At 36.4% G+C, this 17261-nt stretch overlaps 3 protein-coding genes across 8 annotated transcripts; 2 read left to right on the top strand and 1 right to left on the bottom strand.

The window, feature by feature from the left end:
- On the top strand, window positions 1–3402 carry LOC114713474 (uncharacterized). 6 transcript variants are annotated; one of them, XM_028898137.1, is made up of 6 exons: window positions 5–413; window positions 498–609; window positions 1307–1472; window positions 1558–1601; window positions 1775–2072; window positions 2634–3402. In XM_028898137.1, the coding sequence occupies exons 4-6, from the start codon at window positions 1581–1583 to the stop codon at window positions 2924–2926; spliced, it is 612 nt and encodes a 203-aa protein (XP_028753970.1). In that variant the 5' UTR covers window positions 5–413; window positions 498–609; window positions 1307–1472; window positions 1558–1580; the 3' UTR covers window positions 2927–3402. The 6 variants fall into 6 exon arrangements, with proteins under 6 accessions (XP_028753964.1, XP_028753970.1, XP_028753969.1 ...); XM_028898136.1 differs by lacking the exon at window positions 1307–1472; XM_028898132.1 differs by having other exon boundaries at window positions 1307–1601.
- A 2456-nt stretch (window positions 3403–5858) lies between these two features.
- On the bottom strand, window positions 5859–9686 carry LOC114713489 (uncharacterized). The gene is made up of 4 exons (XM_028898157.1): window positions 9588–9686; window positions 8364–8715; window positions 8099–8187; window positions 5859–7993 (listed from the first exon to the last, which is right to left on the bottom strand). Exons 2-4 carry the CDS (start codon window positions 8705–8707, stop codon window positions 5859–5861), a joined length of 2568 nt encoding a protein of 855 aa, XP_028753990.1. The 5' UTR covers window positions 8708–8715; window positions 9588–9686.
- A 3687-nt stretch (window positions 9687–13373) lies between these two features.
- Window positions 13374–17110, top strand: LOC114713482 (monogalactosyldiacylglycerol synthase 2, chloroplastic). Its single transcript, XM_028898148.1, has 8 exons — window positions 13374–13847; window positions 14221–14393; window positions 14994–15155; window positions 15244–15385; window positions 15542–15766; window positions 15869–15931; window positions 16016–16090; window positions 16535–17110. The coding sequence occupies exons 1-8, from the start codon at window positions 13563–13565 to the stop codon at window positions 16793–16795; spliced, it is 1386 nt and encodes a 461-aa protein (XP_028753981.1). The 5' UTR covers window positions 13374–13562; the 3' UTR covers window positions 16796–17110.
- Window positions 17111–17261: the final 151 nt, after the last annotated feature.

Below are 17261 nucleotides of genomic sequence, written 5' to 3'. Positions count from 1 at the left end.
AAAGGAGAGAAAATCTCACATGGTCGGTCGCAAGTTTTAACGTTTTTAACCTTATGATTTCTCGCTAAGAACGACGACGATGACGTGGCCACGGTTAAAAAGAAGAGCTTTGCCTTGAACCCTCACACCACCTCCCTTCCTTTCCTTCCCCAAAATTCATCAACCAGAAGACTGCTTCCCTACCTTCTTGTTCTCTCGCTGAAAAATTTGTTCTTGACCGTTCATGTCAACCAAAACCTTTTTCCTTCAACACCGTAGAATTCGTGGGCCTTTCTTAGCCATCAACCCCATTTAGATTTTTTCCCGTTTTGTAATTAATTACACACTCCCTTTCATCACTATGGGAAAACGGAAACGAATCTCTGATCAGACTGAGACCGATCATCAACCTCTCCTGTGTTCCTCTTCTACGGGTACGTTTCTAATCGTTTCATTTTATTGTGTTTTCCCCCCTGATTTTTCATGCTTTTTAAAGCTTTCTATTAGCGTAATGATAGAGGAAAGTGAAGAAATGAAATACTCTTTTGAGCTACTTGAAACGGTTCCATTGATGGGCACCTGAGAAAACGTGATACGTCTACTTATTTGGGCCGATCTTAATTATTTCAGGTGGGATGCACTTCATTCTTGCTCTTACTCCTCTTGTCCTCTGTTTTTTTCTGGTAGAAAATATACGGCCGAGGAGGCAATTGGCTTTCTTGTTTTTAGACGTTCCATTTTCTCCCTTTCAGAGTAATTTTACTGGGTTTCAAGGGATTTTTTTCCTTCTAATTTTTCTTCTTCTTCTTCTTCTTGTTTTTGTTTTGGTTTTGCAAATGCGTCTTGGAACGCTTGTTTAGTCGGTTCTGATTTTTGTTCTTCAGATTTCTGTTCTGTTTTCTTTTCTCTTCCAATTTTACTGCACCAGTATCCATTCTGTTGTTATACTACTTCAATTTAGTCTTTTGATCACCCTTTTCCCTTTTCGTTTGTGGTGATTTCTTCTTAGTTCTGGGATTTAAAGGAAAAATGAGGGATTGATTCCTGTATTCAAACAAGAACTTCTCATTTCACATTGTGATTCAACTATACATTTTTCTATGACACCTAGTGGAAGCATCGTCTATTAATGAGATCATATCCTTGCTTTTAATTTTTCCAAGGAGTTGTTATTTCTTCTTCTTTGCTTTCATTCTCCGCTTCTCCCCTCTCTCTTCTCTCACTGCAAATTGAAATGTAACTGCACTGACTCATTTAGGTTTGATCAGTTGATGACTTATTATTCTTTTTTATGCTGATTGTTGTTCAATGTGCTTTGTTTTGTCAGGTTATGTGTAAAAATAGTGACGTTAGGGTTCAGAATTGGAAATTTCGAGTGATGTTTCATCATTTACATGAGATAAATATTTCCATGAAATTGTGAACCTGACAGCAATGTATTGGCTGCATTATCGCATCAGACGAAATCATTTAACAGTCCTCTTCCCGTTTTAGTAACTTTCTAGATTTTTTTATTTGTTTCTAGTTTGTAAATAGAAATATAATTATTTATTGTTGTTCTTTTGATTGACATTGCAGAAGTCATTCCATGCTCCTCTGAGATGGAACTATTGTCAGATGAGGTTGCTTTTCTTCTCCCCTTTTTTGAAGTTTTGCGCATTTATGGTTGTTAATTACTTCATTGACGCATGGATTTCATTTTGTAAATTATTCTTGCATTATTATCTTAATGTCACCATTGAGCTTTGGGAAAATTATCATACATTTGTATTTTGGTTTTCTTGCTTCTTTGCAGAAATCTTCACATTCAGGCGATCCTGGTATGCATCCTCTGGCACCTGTTTTGGATATGACAGATGATCCTATGAAGTTATTAAATGCCCATCCAACTACATCCCATCACTATCAGAGTCTCGGCCGTTCTATGTTTTTGAAGCGCTCACGACATTACTATGGTCATCAGTACTCTCGACGTAACTCTGCAAATCATGCCAATGCATCGTCTTCTTGTGGAAAGAACACTTCTTCGTATGATGAGAAGCTTTCTTTTAAGTTGGCTTCTCAATCCAAGTCAGAATCCAAACGTCACGCAGGTGTTTCTTTGTTGCTCACCTGTAGTGCTAAAGTTAGTATATATTTTATATGATTTGTTCAATACAACAACAGCAATAAGCTTTATCTCACTTGGTGGGATAGGTATGATTTGTTCAATAATTAAACTATTTATATTTTTATACATGTCCTGTATTCTAATGCTTACATCCAACTTTGAATTTTCTGGGAGCACCGGTCTTCTGTATGTATTTATCCAAGTAAACTACCATTTTGGTCCTTGAAAGACATAGGTTAGGTCAATTTTAATTATTGTCATTTGACTCTAAACATTTTGAAAAACCTCTCTAGATGGTCCTAGGGTGAACTCTTCACCGTCAAATTATCCTTGGCAGGATCATATTGATTAGATTTTAAGAAATTCAAAGTCAAATGATGTGAACTAATCTTCTGAAGATTAAGTTGGTTGAACATGCATTTTTTGGGGTTTGGGGACCAAAGGAGCAGTACCACTTTTCTTTTTTCAAGCTTTTATCTTCTGGCGATTTCTTGTTCATGTGTATTCTCCCCTTGACATGTTGACACTAATTTTTTTCCCCCAGAATTCAGAGACAAGATATTTTCCCGGCCAGAGAGAATCCGGTCGAGTTCCTTAGCTGCAGACGCAGTATCCTCTGATGCAGTCAAGATGGTATGTGGGGTTTGTCAGAAGCCATTAAAACGAAAAAATTTCTTGCACGGGAATCCTTTATCTTCTTCCTACGACCATTCTTCAATTGTGGCAGTCCTGGTTTGTGGCCATGCTTATCATGCAGAGTGCTTGGATCAGAAAACCAGCTTTGAAGAAAGACGTGACCCTCCATGCCCTGTGTGTGGGTCTACTTTTGCAGGATGATGACTTCAAAACTTGTTACTGATCATGAACAAGGTGAAAGAGTAGAGTTCTCTGCAAGATCATGACATGAAAACTAGTTCTTAGTTGGGGAGCAGCCAGAGTTGCCTCACTTTAACCCGAGGATATATCGGGGATCTAGACTAATCCGAGTCATTGATTTATCGGGGATCGGAGATCTAGACTAATCCGTGTCATTGATTTATCGGGGATCTAGACTAATCCAGATCAAGACACAAAAAGTAGTTGGTATTGCTTGAAATGGAATTTGAGCGGTAGGATATGCAGTATAGGGGTTTTAGTACGTTAGGGTCTGTATTATTGAGTTGGTGGCGCTTTGTGTAAAGAGAGAAATATTAGATGGCAACTTATGCTTCGCTTTGACGTGTTTTGAGAGTTGAGACTGATACAATGCAGTTGCTGGAGATTTATCAGAATTCCAATGACTGCCTAATAAAAATGCTAGCTTTTATCTTTAACCTTCTTGCTTATCAAGTATTCTTGCTAGTGTGATTTATTACAAATTTCACGAATTTTGTGTGTGTAAACTAGAAGTCACGGTGAAATATTTGTTTTTTTTTTTCCCTAAAAGGAAATACATGATTTGACAAGTATACTGTACCTGCGTGTTTGAAAAAATTCTCTTTGATAAATAGGGATATATGGTTTATACTGTAATAATACGACATCATCAATGAATATTTAATAAATGGTTGTAGATATATTAATTTTATTACGTAATATTTTAATTTTACGACTATAATGATTAAATTAGTAATTTGTGAAATTATTTATTTGTTGAATCTGTAAAATGAAATTCAATCATTGTTGTTGTTATTTTTTAATTACAAGGACAAACACCAGATTTTTGTTCTCTAAACAAGGGCTAATTTTTATTTTTGTGGAGCAATATTTGCAATGGCTTTTGTGAACTTTTGTTTTTGGGGTTTTGCACTCAGATAAATATACCTATTATAATATTAAAAAGAAGTATCATGTATCATAATAAAATATCAGATGCAAAAATGCACATTGACATTTTAAAACCAAGCGAAAATACCATTTCGTTAATTCTTGCTAACGTCCGTTATTTTTTATTTTTGTGGATCCCATCCCAGTTCCATTTGTTAAATGCTCTTGTGAGGCACTACCGTCTCATTCTCACCCCTTCTGTCTCTCTCCCCCTGCCCTCCTAACACGTGACCACCTCCCTACCAGCACACATTATGCTTTCCTCCTAACACCCCCCTTCTATCACCATTCTTTCTCTCTACACTTTTTCTTTCTGGCACCATCTTCTTCTATCACCAATCTCTCTCTCATTAGTTTAGTTATTTGCTATTGGATTTGTGTGGTCTACATCAGGCAAGGGAGTGATCGAAGTTGGTATCCATGGTTGTGCTGAAACATACCACTGCGATGATCGGGATACCCAACTTGATGCCATCACTCTCATGGACACCGTCGACGAGGAAAACCAGCTTGATTCAATATCCCAAGAGTAAGCTAAGCTCATTTAATTTTGCTAGAAAATTAGTTAAGCTTAACAGGTTTACTACTATTAGCTTGTACATTTTGTCAACTCGGAGCAGAGATTCTACCTTCCTGGAAACCTAAAAGAAGAGCACCCAAAGACCCTACAAGGCAAGCATGGAACACAGCAAAAACAACGCTTAAACATGCCAAGTTGATTCAAAAATGCTTTCAATGTAGACGAAGAGATAGTGAGGAACCTTTAGTCTTATGGCGGCCGAACGGACCAAACGTTAACAGCCAGAGGGGAAAGGTCTTAGTTTCAGTCCATAGTCTCAATGAGGATGAGAAGAAAGCCATTTGCTTGTCAACGATGATGAAGACGATGATTGTTGCTGCTTCTTTTTGCTCCATAATGGCATTCTCTTTTGGCCTATTCAAACGCGTCTCTCTCCGAACCAGCCACAGAGATTCACTCCTCTAGTTATGAAAATGACAGTGAACAGTGCTCATCCCAGATCAAAAGCATGCTCTTGTGATAAAGCTCATTTGTTCTGATCATTCTTTCACTCTTCTCATTTGTATGGGTGTCGCTGTCGAATGAGAAATGGGTGAAAGAGAGAGACGGTTGATAATTAGGAGAGAGAGGGAGGAAGGATGAGGAGGAGAGAGATTGACCAGGGTAGGCAAGAGCAGCTGACTTAGACAAACTGGGACCCAAAAAGGGAAAAACTAACAAATGTTTGAGAGAATTAACGGACTTAGTAATTTTGCTTCATTTTAAAATGTTCGCATGTATTTTTGTATTTAACATTTTATTATAACGCCTAATACTCCTTTTTGATATTATAATAGATAAATTTACTCCTTCACCTTGTATAAATTTATGAATCCTATGAAAATCACAGATTTTTTTTCCTTTTTAAATATATGCAGAATTATTTTTTTAAAAAAATTATATAATACTTGAGAGTTTTTTTAAACTAAAACAAATCATCAACTTAGATCAATCTTTAGAAATTAAAAAAATTAAATTAAGAATAATTTAGTTAAAAAGTTTAAAGTTATACAACAGTATATAGTAACAGAGAGACTTGAAAGTATGCCTAAAAAATGTAATTTTAGAAGTCTTTAAATTATACTCGAGACATTTGCTGTTGAAATAATGGCTCTCCTGGTGTGATCTGCATTATTGGTTACAGATGTTAGCCTAATGCACCATTCTACAAGGTCATATATGGGTATCACTGAATGAGATTAAAACAGTTTAGATGCAAAGAATAACATACCTGCGAAACACATTGGAAGAAACAAGCCAACTGCAATTGAATTCTTATTAAATATTGCCAATAACCAGAAAAGGGGTTAAAACACCAACGCCACATAAGCCTAAATTATTATTATAATACATTGATGGAGTAGAAATACTTCTACACCTAGTGGCATTGGCAGTCCAGAAAACTCACGATGCCTCTTTACAAGTAGCCTTATTATGGCCTGTTCCTTTGCACTTGGTACATGTGACAGTCTTCCTAGATTTCTTTGGTGTTTTATTCTCATCTTTCTTATTTTGGCCATAAGGTCTAGAATTGCAAGGAGGAAGTACATTATTCTCAGTCTCTATCTCTGTCTCCTCCTTAGCTTCCTCCTCGTTGTTCAAATCATCAGAAGCAGGATTCATGGATAAATAATCAAAAACAGGATTTATGGATTCAGAGTACACGCGATGGAAGTTATCAGCTGTGAAGTATTTCGCACAGTAGTCATATACACTTCGATGGGTGCAATTCAAGACAGCTATAGCATGGCAGCATGGCAGCCCTGTTGCTTTCCATCTCAAACAGCTACAGTCCCACTTTTCAATATCCACAACGCGGACAGAGTCATCATGAACCTCAAACAAGGTGTCTGATGAGAACAAGACTTTAAGGCCTTGTGCCCTGAGGGATTCGTCTTGCAGCAGTTCCTCCTTTGACGGAGTCAGTCTCAATGTCCAACTACTTGAATCTGCTCGACGATTGTTTATTAACTCCACGATCTTACATACAAGAGCTTCTACCTTTTGTGCTATAGGTACCTCTCGCACTTCGTCAATCCACATGGTGTATAACTCAGCGACGTTTACGAGAATATGATTGTATCGCTCACCTTTGAATACTGCACTTGCCCATTGCTCTGGTTCAACTTCCATGACCCAATCATATGCTGTTGTAGAAACTTTTCTAATCTGTTCTAAGAACATTTTGAAACCATCGAGCCGCAGTGCATGAGCAGCAGATAGGAAATTAACTGGCAAAGAAGGCCTGCCTTCCCCATGGTAAGGGCCCTTCAGACTTTTCTTGAAACTGTCAAGGAGGTGGTACATGGAATAACCGTGTTGGGCATTTTGGAATACCTTTAGAACTGATTGCTTTAAGTTCTTCTCTCTGTCAGACACAAAAGTCATAGGCTGGGAAGTCGGTAATGCAAGTTTCAACTGCTCTAGAAACCAATTCCAGTTATCATCATTCTCAACATCAACTATACACAGAGCAACAGGGAAAGCAACATCATCACCATCTAGTGAAGTGGCTGTCAATAAAACCTCATGATATTTTGATTTCAAAGATGACGAATCAAGGAATAGAAGAGGGCGGCAACCAGCCTGAAATCCTCGTATCAGAGCATGAAACGACAAAAAAAGACGCTGAAATCTTTTGTCATCACCTGTGACGAGCTTGATACAGCTGCCAGGATTTGACTCTAACATCCTCTCGCAAAGCCTTGGCAACTGATTATATGCTTCTTTGTATGAACCTTGCAGTTGTTCCCTAGCTTCCTCAACCGCACGCCATACTTGAGAGTAATTCAACTCAATCCCAAAGTCTCGGTGAATGGCACTTGCAATCTCCTTTGTTTTATGATGAAGGTTATCTCGTAGCCTGTCCTTTACAACATTTACCAACCAGTTCTTTGAGGGATGAGTAGACTTCCAAGATTTTCCTCCACAAGTATGTGGCTCCTCCATCTTTTTAATTCTAAATGATTGATCAGATGGAACCCAGGAAGCAAAAATCCTCCATGGGCAGTCTTCACATACACATCTGGCTCTGGCACGAACTGTGTCATTCTTGATATACCTATAGGCAAAATGATGTGCCATGGCATATTTCTGCAAGGCGTCACGAAATTCTTGGACACTTGGAAAGTCCTGTCCAACACCAGTAATACTGTCTTTCCAACATTCAGCTAATTTTCCCGGAGTTATGTCAGATCCAACATCAAGCAAATTGTCAGAATAGTCATTACATGGCAAATATAGCTGGTCCTCTCTATTATCAGCAGCAGCAGCAGCATGATTTCTTTTATTCTTTTTCCGTGACATCACTTTTTTACTTTCTTCTGCATTCATAGACGGACCATTTGCAGTAAGTGCCCGAGATGCAGCACGCCTTCGCTTCTTAACTGCATCTGCAGGACTAGCATCCATATCACTGATGACTCGGCCATGAGAGGATGTATCAGTGGCAATGGAAACAGAACAAGGCGGATTGGAACAGGCAGCGCCATGATTAGTAGTAACAGCATGATTTGGAGAACGGTTTGCAGAAGTGCCTACTGCAGGGAGACTTATGGTAGTCAATTTAACAGATAACAAAGTCAGCAAATTTGGCATACAAACAAGAGGGGTGAGTGGGGACCTTAAGGTAGCAGCAGCCGTACCTGATGCTGTTTGTTTGCGAACAGTCTTAGGTTTTGTTTTTGAAGGATTGACAGGGGTCACTGCTTCGGCTACGTTTATATCATTTCTCCTGCAAATGAAGGTAAGCTTTAATCAATGTGAATATACTGTGTAGAACTAATTGGAACAATAAGAAGGCTAATTCTGGCAGACAAAATCATTTTATAGGGGCAGCATCATTATTTACAAGGGTGGAAAATTAGCATTGTCTAAACATTAATGAAAGAAGAGAATTTAAAGAACAACCTGGTATTCATGTTCAAGGATTCCTGGTCAAAACCTTTTGTCCCAGAAATAAAAACGTCAGCAGTAATTGAATCCACATAATATTCTTTCATCCTCTTCAGGTCTCGATCATTTGATATACAGATTAAAGTTTTCCTGTTCCCCGGAAGAAAATACTTGATGGACAGGGTCTTACTTAGTAAGTTCCATAATTCAGCAAGTTTTAGTTTGAGATCTTCAAAAGTCGTTTCATGATTAATCTCCACCGCATGCGCTTCGCCTCCAGTATATGACATAGATCCATCGTCATTTGTTAAAAATTTACCACCAGATTGGCTGATCAGTATAAGCTTCCCCCTCACCATTTCCACAACTAGATTGAAGTTCATGAGTATGTGTCTAAATTATACTCAACAGTCAACAAGTAAATTTAAAATTGCATTTACGGACAATAACCATTTAGAGGAAGGCCAACAACGTCAAGAAAGAGTGCTTGTGTTCCTTGCAGAAAAACGAAAACTGTGAAATAACAGCTTTGTTTTCACCAAAGACAGAATACTTTTTAAGGACACGGGCAAAGAAAGAAGATGAGAAAACAAAGTCAACGAACACAAGCACTCTTTCAAAACTAGAAATAGTTATCAGCAAAGTCAACAAACAAAACTTGACACAAATTGCAGTGATAAATTCTTTCAAAATAATCCCATCAAATGAACAAAATATATGAATTTATGGTTACGAGTCATCAACATAAAACCACCAATAAGCATCTGCTAACTGGCCCCAGAGTGGCAATATGACTATTTCTGTTTATCTAAGGAAGAAGATGATGGACGAGCCTATACATTGGAAAAATAATATGACTATTCTTTTCAGCAGAAATCCCACCCACTTAATGGAAACGAACAAAAATAGAAGATGGAAACGCCTACGATGGATGCTTAAACTGGAAATAGTGATCAACCGAGTCAACCAACACAACTTCCATTGATCAATTATTTCCAGACAATTCCATCGCATGCACAACATGCACAAACTAGTAGTAACAAATGATCAACAATTGAACACCAATGCACCTTTGTAAACGGTCCAAAGGTGGGACGAAAAAGATGATAACCTTCTCTTTTTAAAAAAGATAATTTCTCTACGAGTTGTTCGGGCTAATTTTTCCGACAAGCGCTCACTAGAACCACAGTCGAGCAAGAGGAATGAACCCCAGCTAGTGGAAGACGAAGAAGGACTTACCCAGAGAAGGGTCTCTGAAAAGAGATTCAGATGCACAGAAAAACCTAGAATTGGGGCCTCTTGTGAAAATAGGGTAAATGAGGGTGAGTGAATCGAAGCTATGAGACAAGGGTCTGTTTGGAACATCAAAATTATAAAGGGGCAAGTTTTAAAATGAGTAAAATTTTAAAATTTTCTAGGATATAAATGTTTTTTTCACCCAAATTTGTTGGCCGAGCTATCAAATCAAATACTCCTCCGATCCTTAATATAAGACTCAATTATTGAGTTAGTTTTAGTCCTAAATATAAGACTCATTTATCATATCTGTCAGTTTTCTCTAAATTATCCTTATGGATACCCCTCAACCATAATCAAGTAGAAGAATGAGAGGAGATATTAAGAAAGATGATTATGGTGTTTTAAAAAAAACGTATTACATTTTTTATAATTAACTAACTTACCTAACTTTCTTAATCTAATCAAATTAGTTAAATAGATCTTATATTAAGGATTGAAAGAGTATCAAATACACTCATTATTGTTTTTAAAATTTAAATGCTGCATTTTAACATTATATAAAACTCATTAGAAATAGCCCAAAATACCTGAAGATATGCTAGCAAAAAAAAAAACCTGAAGATACATTTTTTTTTTGGCCGAACTGAAGATACATTCAAAAAATAAATCTTCTCTATATAATATGAGTCAATTTAATTTAAGTTCTTTTTCCTATGCTGAAAAAATTTTAAGTTGTTTTGTATTTTATTTTTTTACTTCTTTTGTCTTGATAATTATCAATGAATAATATCTTATTGGTATATACTCCCTCCTTTTCATTTTGATCCGCACTTTAGCAATTTTTTATTCCATTTTACCTATGGGTTTATAATCTCAAGGGATAATCAAATACTACCTCTGGTCTTTAATATAAAATCCCGTTTAATTTTTATTTTGATCATAAATATAAGATCCCAATTCACTTTGTTTCTCAAATTTATACATTTTTGTCTAAGCAAGTCCTTCTAACAATGGTAATTCTAGCGTATACACTTGATTAACAAGGATATTTTAGGAAAGATAACACTTATTTATTACAAATAACTAACTTAACTTCTGTTCTTAATCTCCTCAAATTAGTCAACTAGCTCTTATAATTAAGACTGGAGGTAGTATATCTTAGTTTTAACATGGTAATTAATGCATGGTTTTTTAATACTACCTCCGGTCCTAATTATAAGAGTCAGTTGAGTAATCTGAGAAGATTAAGAAACTAAGTTGAGTTAGTTATTTGTCCTAAATAGGTGTTGTCTTTCTTAAAATATCCTTGCTAATCAAGTGTATTGACTAGAACTATCATTATTAGAAGGGCTATTTGGGAAAAAAAAGTATAAATATGAGAGACAAAATAGATCTGGATATTATATTTGGGATCAAAATAAAAATTAAATAGGATCTTATATTAATAACGAGAGCTAGTATCTTGTTGTTGTATCACGATTCACGAGTAAAGAAAACTAGAGAGCATGAGAATAATTTGATTAAATTGCACCATTATTAGGGTGTTTATGGTCCCCTCCCCCGGGGCCAACGGGTGTCTATTTATAATTTGTTTCTCAAAACCTTGTATCAAAATATCAAACAACCCCTAAAACGAATTGGGGCAGTATATGTTATCGTGAACAACCTTTTCGAACAATTAATCTCACATGAAGCACTCAAATTTTGGTTCATTGATATTAAAACTCTCTCAAAACATAATACCAATACAAGAAGTAAGGGTTAACATAAACTTTGATCCCTCGAGTTTATTCTCATTTTGGTTTTAGCCCCTCAAGTTTCAAATCATAGGTTTGGTTTCCTCAAGGGGCAAAATAATCCAAGTTTTTTTTAGATTATAGGGATTAATGTTATAAATAAAAAGAAATTTAAGGGGCCAAAACTTATAGTTTAAAACTTGAGGGACAAAAACCAAAATAAAGACAAACTTGAGATATCAAAGTTTGTATTAACCCAAAAAGTAACTAGGGGGTTGATTTGGTTCTAAATATAAGAGATTAATCTATTTTGTTTTCCAAATTTGTCATTTACTCTTTAAAGTATCGTTATTGATTACATGTATTATGTTATGAGGTTTCGAAGAAAGAGTAGTCATGACTAAAAAAATATACTTTAAAAAAATCAACTCATATTTATGACAAATAAATAACTTAATTGTTTTCTTTAATATACTAAAATTAGTTAAGTAGCTCTTATGTTACCTCCGGTCCTTAATATAATAGTTATTTTAACATTCAGTTTGATCATAAATATAAGATTTTAATATACTTCATCTCTCATATTTATTTATTTTTTAAGGTAGTTATTGTAATAGTTGTATGTATTAAAGGTTTTATTAAACGATAATTCTAGTTAATACACATGATTATCAAGGATGTTTTAGGAAAGACAATACCTATTTATTACAAATAACTAATTTAACTAATTCTCTTAATTTACTCAAATTGTATTAAGGACCAGATTAAATTCCTAACTAAGACTTCGACAATATAATTTGAATTTTCCCCTGGTAAAACTTTATGTATTTCGAAGTTTTTAACAATGAAAAAGAAAGACACAATTGTAGTTTCTTCGAATCAACTAACAATGTTCTGGTCAAAAAAGAAAAAGAAAAAGAATCAGCTAACAATGGTGGACTGAAGAAAATTTATGTTAAAAAACTAAGCATTGTCTTCCTACTTGAAGGTTTTAGACGGCTTGCCGGCTAGATATATGCGACAGCTGCTATTGTTATTTTCTTATTAAATTAGATCCCAGTAGATGTCATTGGCCATCCTGTGAAGGTATGGCGTTAAGGCACATTTGTTCTTGTAAAGTTTATGTTGATTTGTGCATTATGGTGATATGAATTAGCTGAGGAAAATTTGTTCGCGCATGAATTGGTATCTTCTAGCCCCTGTTTAGCAGTTTATTATTGCTTCTCGTCCTTAATATTAAGGCCAGTTAACTAATTTAAATAAATTAAGAAAATTAGTTAATTATTTGTAGTAAATATGTATTGTCTTTCTTAAAATATCCTTACTAATCAAATATCATTTGATAAAACATTTAATATGTGCAATCATTACAAAAACTATATTGAAAAAATATATAAATACGAGAGGCAAAATGAATTGAGATCATATATTTATGATCAAATTAAAAGTCAAACTAACTTTTATGTTAAAAATCAGAAATTGTATTATTCATGTGTTTATTTCATGGTTGTTAATTTACTATGTTGTTATCCCTCGTGGGTGTTTTGTGTTTGAACTGTTTTTCTACTGTGCCACTAGACTTCAATGTACGTAGCAGTATTGTCTAATATGTTTGTGTAAGCTTCCTTCTTACTTAATTTATTTTTGTTTTTAATGTATAATCCATCCTTCTGTAAGAAAATAAAAAAATAATTACAAAACTTTAAAGCATTTTAACATGTTTTTTTAATTCTTTACATGAATATTTCATTGTAGGAAACTCTCCGTAAAAATTAAAATAAGGAAGCTACGTGGAAGTTTAGTGCGAGTGGGCAACAAGTAAAAAATGATTTTAATCTCGCATAAATTCAGGAAATAAACAATACGGGGATCCTACGACCATAAGCCGTCAATGCAATGCAAGAATCTGAAGGGACAGGATTCCCGTTTCGGAAGAGCGAAGAATAACGGAATGTGGGACCCCCTGGACCTCGTTATTTATCAACCTTCCTCGTTCGCTGTCCATTGCTCAATGCTGGCGAAGAGCAGGATCCGAATTCCCCGCGCATATTCCTTCTTCCGTTGAACTCTCCGTTTCTCTCCGCCGGGAAACCCCCAATTCCGGTGGCGGGAACGGGACTTGACCGTTAGGTGAGACTCGGGTCTCTTCGTCACTAAGAAAAAGAATATTGTTCTTTTCTATTCCTTTGGTTGTTGACTCCCTGTTCAATCCTCTTTCCTGCTTGGGGCTTTCAGAGGTATGGCCTTTACGACGAAGTTCATTGCAGAGAAGGTGTTTCAGAAGGTGGGAGGATACCATCATGGAAGTAGCAGTCAGAAGAGAAATGGCCGGGAGACTCACATCAATCTCGCCGATGACGATGGTGGCGGCGGCGACGACGACGCGGGGATGGAGCTTGTGCAGCTTGGAGCTGCCAGATCCAAGAACGTGTTGATTTTGATGAGTGATACTGGTGGCGGACACAGAGCTTCCGCCGAGGCCATTCGTGATGCGTTTCAATTGGAATTTGGGGACGAGTACAGTGTAAATAACTTCTAATTTGTTCTTCGTTTATGATGGGCTTTGCTTACTCTATCATCTCAACGTCTTTTCTCTCTCTATATCTTGAATTCCTTTGAGATTCTTTCTCCATCAAAGACACAACGTTCTGGATCTGCTATTTTTGTTTTCTTCCATTCTTACCCGGGAAATATTTCTACTGTGTACGTAGTCAAATTTAGCTGAAAATCATTGCACAGTATTCTTCTCGAACCGCTTAAATTTTTGTCGGCCCTTGATTTTGTCGCAATTTTTTATTTATATTGGAGCTATTTGCCCAGCACTGTGGGACTTATATGCTATCATCAATTCTTCCTTCACATTTCTGGGCTGATGAAATGACCTCTGTCTTTTTCAGATATTTGTTAAAGATGTTTGGAAAGAGTACACTGGATGGCCATTGAACGACATGGAGAGTCAATATAAATTTATGGTGAAACATGTGCAGTTGTGGAATGTTGCATTTCATGGTACTTCTCCCAAGTGGATACACTCTGTATATCTAGCTGCTATTGCTGCCTACTATGCCAAGTACAATCCTCTTCCATCTCTTTTCTTCTTTCCCTTTTTATAACTTATACGCTTCGCCAGATAACAATTCGTAACTGCAAGAGTTAAGCAGCTAGCAGCGTCACCTAATTTACTGTATTAGGATACACTTTGATAAGCAGCTTCCTATTATAACTAGCACAACTTACTATGCTTGGAATATAAATTGACGTACTTTATGTTCGTTCCGTTGTTTTTCTTTGAAAAATCCTAGGAAGACAGGGGAATCATGAACGATATGACCATGTCAGCAGTTGAAACCTACCTCTGACATGTTTATTTATATATCTATTCGTCATCAGATTGCTTTTTGCATATTGGATAGTCTAGTTCTGCACATTTGCGTCTCTAATGATCTTGTCCTACAAAAGATGATTTCAGAAACCTTTGGTTCATTTTGCTCATTCACCTTTGTTGCAAAACAGTAATTATTTGTTCTTTTTGGGAAAAAGCAGTAATATTTTCCTGAGCTGGCAGAAGCTATTAGTTTTTATGGGGTGAAATATTTGAGAGTTGTACGGCTTACGTTATTGAAATTAAGTGGTATATCTCCTAAATTGTCTTACACTCTCAAATTGTCAGGGAGGTGGAAGCAGGGCTAATGGAGTATAAACCAGATATTATAATCAGCGTCCATCCCTTAATGCAACATATTCCACTGTGGGTTCTTAAGTGGCAAGGTTTGCAGAATAAAGTGGTTTTTGTCACGGTGATCACAGATCTTAGTTCCTGCCACCCTACTTGGTGAGTTCACTGCACCATTTTAATTCACTTGCTTAGTTTAGTTAAAATAACAATTTTTACACGCTCTTAAGCCTGGAGTTATTCCCAGGTTTCATCCAGGAGTAAGTAGATGTTACTGCCCTTCTCAGGAGGTAGCCAAGAGAGCCTTACAAGTTGGTCTTGAAGAGTCTCAAGTCTGTGTTTATGGCTTGCCCATCAGGCCGTCTTTTGCCCGTGCTGTTCTCTCCAAGGTATGCATTTTGTCAAAGACTTACAATTCAAAAGTCTAAACCGTTGAGTAAAGGCCAATGAATAACTTGCCTATGAATAGTTTTATAATAATCTCTGACACTTCTATGGTTAGTTTTGATCTGGGTAAAACAATTAGTTGAGTTTTAAATCTATAGGATCAATTAAGGGAAGAACTTGAGTTGGACCCAAGCTTGCCTGCAGTTTTGCTGATGGGGGGCGGCGAAGGCATGGGTCCTGTAAAGAAAACAGCAAAGGCTCTGGGAGAATCACTTTGGGATAAAGCAGCTGAGAAACCAATTGGGCAGTTGATAATAATATGTGGTCGTAATAAGAACTTAGCATCCACGCTTCAGTCTCTTGAATGGAAAATTCCTGTTAAGGTTTGGCTTCTATCTGAATTTCTCATATCTGAACAGACAACAATGCATCATCTGCAGAATAGAATGGCACATGTTGAGCATTTGTTTATTAAACTGGTACAGATAAGAGGGTTTGAGACTCAGATGCAGAAATGGATGGGAGCCTGTGATTGCATTATAACTAAAGTAAGTTTCACCTATCTGCAATTTAGATGCTGCTCCTTATTTCAGCATAGGCTTATGAGTTCTTTACTTTTCTGAACTTTGCAGGCGGGACCAGGTACTATTGCAGAAGCATTGATCAGAGGGCTTCCTATAATCCTCAATGACTATATCCCTGGACAGGTGAGTAATGAAATGAAAAAAATCTCAGGCAGACCCGGTATATCAAGTATGAATAGGCTAAGCCAAATGATCATGAACACACACACACACAAAAGCATGTTATGCGTTGTTAGGTAGACCCAGTATATCGCTTTTTTATACAAATCTGTGGATCTAGTCAATCCAGTATAAAAAAACTAAGCTGATCGCTAGACATATAAGCATGCAAAACATCTTTTCACTAGCTCAACTATGAATGGTATATCAAAACCATGTTTTGGCAGAAGCAATCCAAAGGCTGCTTCCACCAAAACGTGGTTTCGGTGTTTTCCAAAACGAATCCAAACATGCGTTAGGTCTGCTTAAGATCTCTCTTGATCAAATTGTTCTACTCTTCTGCATTCAAATTTTCTCACTGATTTCGCCAAATATTCAATTTTTTTATGGTTGAAATGATGACTGCAGGAAAGGGGTAATGTACCTTATGTGGTAGACAATGGAGCTGGAGTGTTCACCAGAAGTCCCAAGGAAACAGCAAGAATAGTGGCAGAATGGTTCAGTACAAAATCTGATGAGCTGCAGAGAATGTCAGAGAATGCACTGAAGCTAGCCCAACCAGAGGCAGTGTTTGACATCGTGAAGGACATTCATGAACTTGCCCAGCAATATGGACCTTTGGCTAACTTCCCTTACATGTTGACCTCATCCTTTACAAGCTTGTTCTAGTGATGATGTTGATTTCTTGATCTCCAATCCACGTTAAGCATTTTATTGTATATTGGAACTGGCATAGTGGCATGTACAGTTTTATTCCCTTATTTATTTGTGTCAGTCTTTGTCATAGAAGCTTGGTCACTAGCTCAGATGTTTGTAAGAGATGAGATGTCTAGGAGGGTTTTGTGCGGAAACGGGACTTCTTATCTGTGTGCAAGGTCCTAATTTTGTATGGCTTGTTTTAGTGTATGTGACTCATATCATATCTAGTTGAGAATTAACAATTAACAAATAAAACTAGTATTATTTGCTGTTTGTAAGATAAAAGGACTATTTTTACAGGGGAAATAAAACTGTTGTTTCTATTACTGTTTTTTCACATCAATTAAATTTATATTTCATACAATCACTTAATATTACAATATTTGGTATTGTTAAATTAAGGGGGTGTTTGGAAGCACCAAGAAGTGTTTCTCAA

This window comes from Neltuma alba, unplaced genomic scaffold, assembly GCF_004799145.2.
Source record: "Neltuma alba isolate B1F8T4 unplaced genomic scaffold, ASM479914v2 tig00011428_pilon, whole genome shotgun sequence".
Lineage (NCBI taxonomy): Eukaryota > Viridiplantae > Streptophyta > Magnoliopsida > Fabales > Fabaceae > Neltuma > Neltuma alba.
Note: the sequence above shows the minus strand (reverse complement) of the source record. Positions and strands in the feature narration are given on the sequence as shown.

Excerpts from the sequence above, each read along its gene's own strand:
- LOC114713474 (XM_028898131.1), top strand. The coding sequence starts at position 341 with ATGGGAAAACGGAAACGAATCTCTGATCAGACTGAGACCGATCATCAA. Across the intron at positions 1,602-1,774 it reads TGGAACTATTGTCAGATGAG|AAATCTTCACATTCAGGCGA; the intron begins GTTGCTTTTCTT and ends GCTTCTTTGCAG. Across the intron at positions 2,073-2,633 it reads AGAATCCAAACGTCACGCAG|AATTCAGAGACAAGATATTT; the intron begins GTGTTTCTTTGT and ends TTTTTCCCCCAG.
- LOC114713489 (XM_028898157.1), bottom strand. The coding sequence starts at position 8,707 with ATGGTGAGGGGGAAGCTTATACTGATCAGCCAATCTGGTGGTAAATTT. Across the intron at positions 8,188-8,363 it reads TCCTTGAACATGAATACCAG|GAGAAATGATATAAACGTAG; the intron begins GTTGTTCTTTAA and ends CTTCATTTGCAG. Across the intron at positions 7,994-8,098 it reads TCGCAAACAAACAGCATCAG|TAGGCACTTCTGCAAACCGT; the intron begins GTACGGCTGCTG and ends GTCTCCCTGCAG.
- LOC114713482 (XM_028898148.1), top strand. The coding sequence starts at position 13,563 with ATGGCCTTTACGACGAAGTTCATTGCAGAGAAGGTGTTTCAGAAGGTG. Across the intron at positions 15,386-15,541 it reads CCCGTGCTGTTCTCTCCAAG|GATCAATTAAGGGAAGAACT; the intron begins GTATGCATTTTG and ends TTAAATCTATAG. Across the intron at positions 16,091-16,534 it reads ATGACTATATCCCTGGACAG|GAAAGGGGTAATGTACCTTA; the intron begins GTGAGTAATGAA and ends TGATGACTGCAG.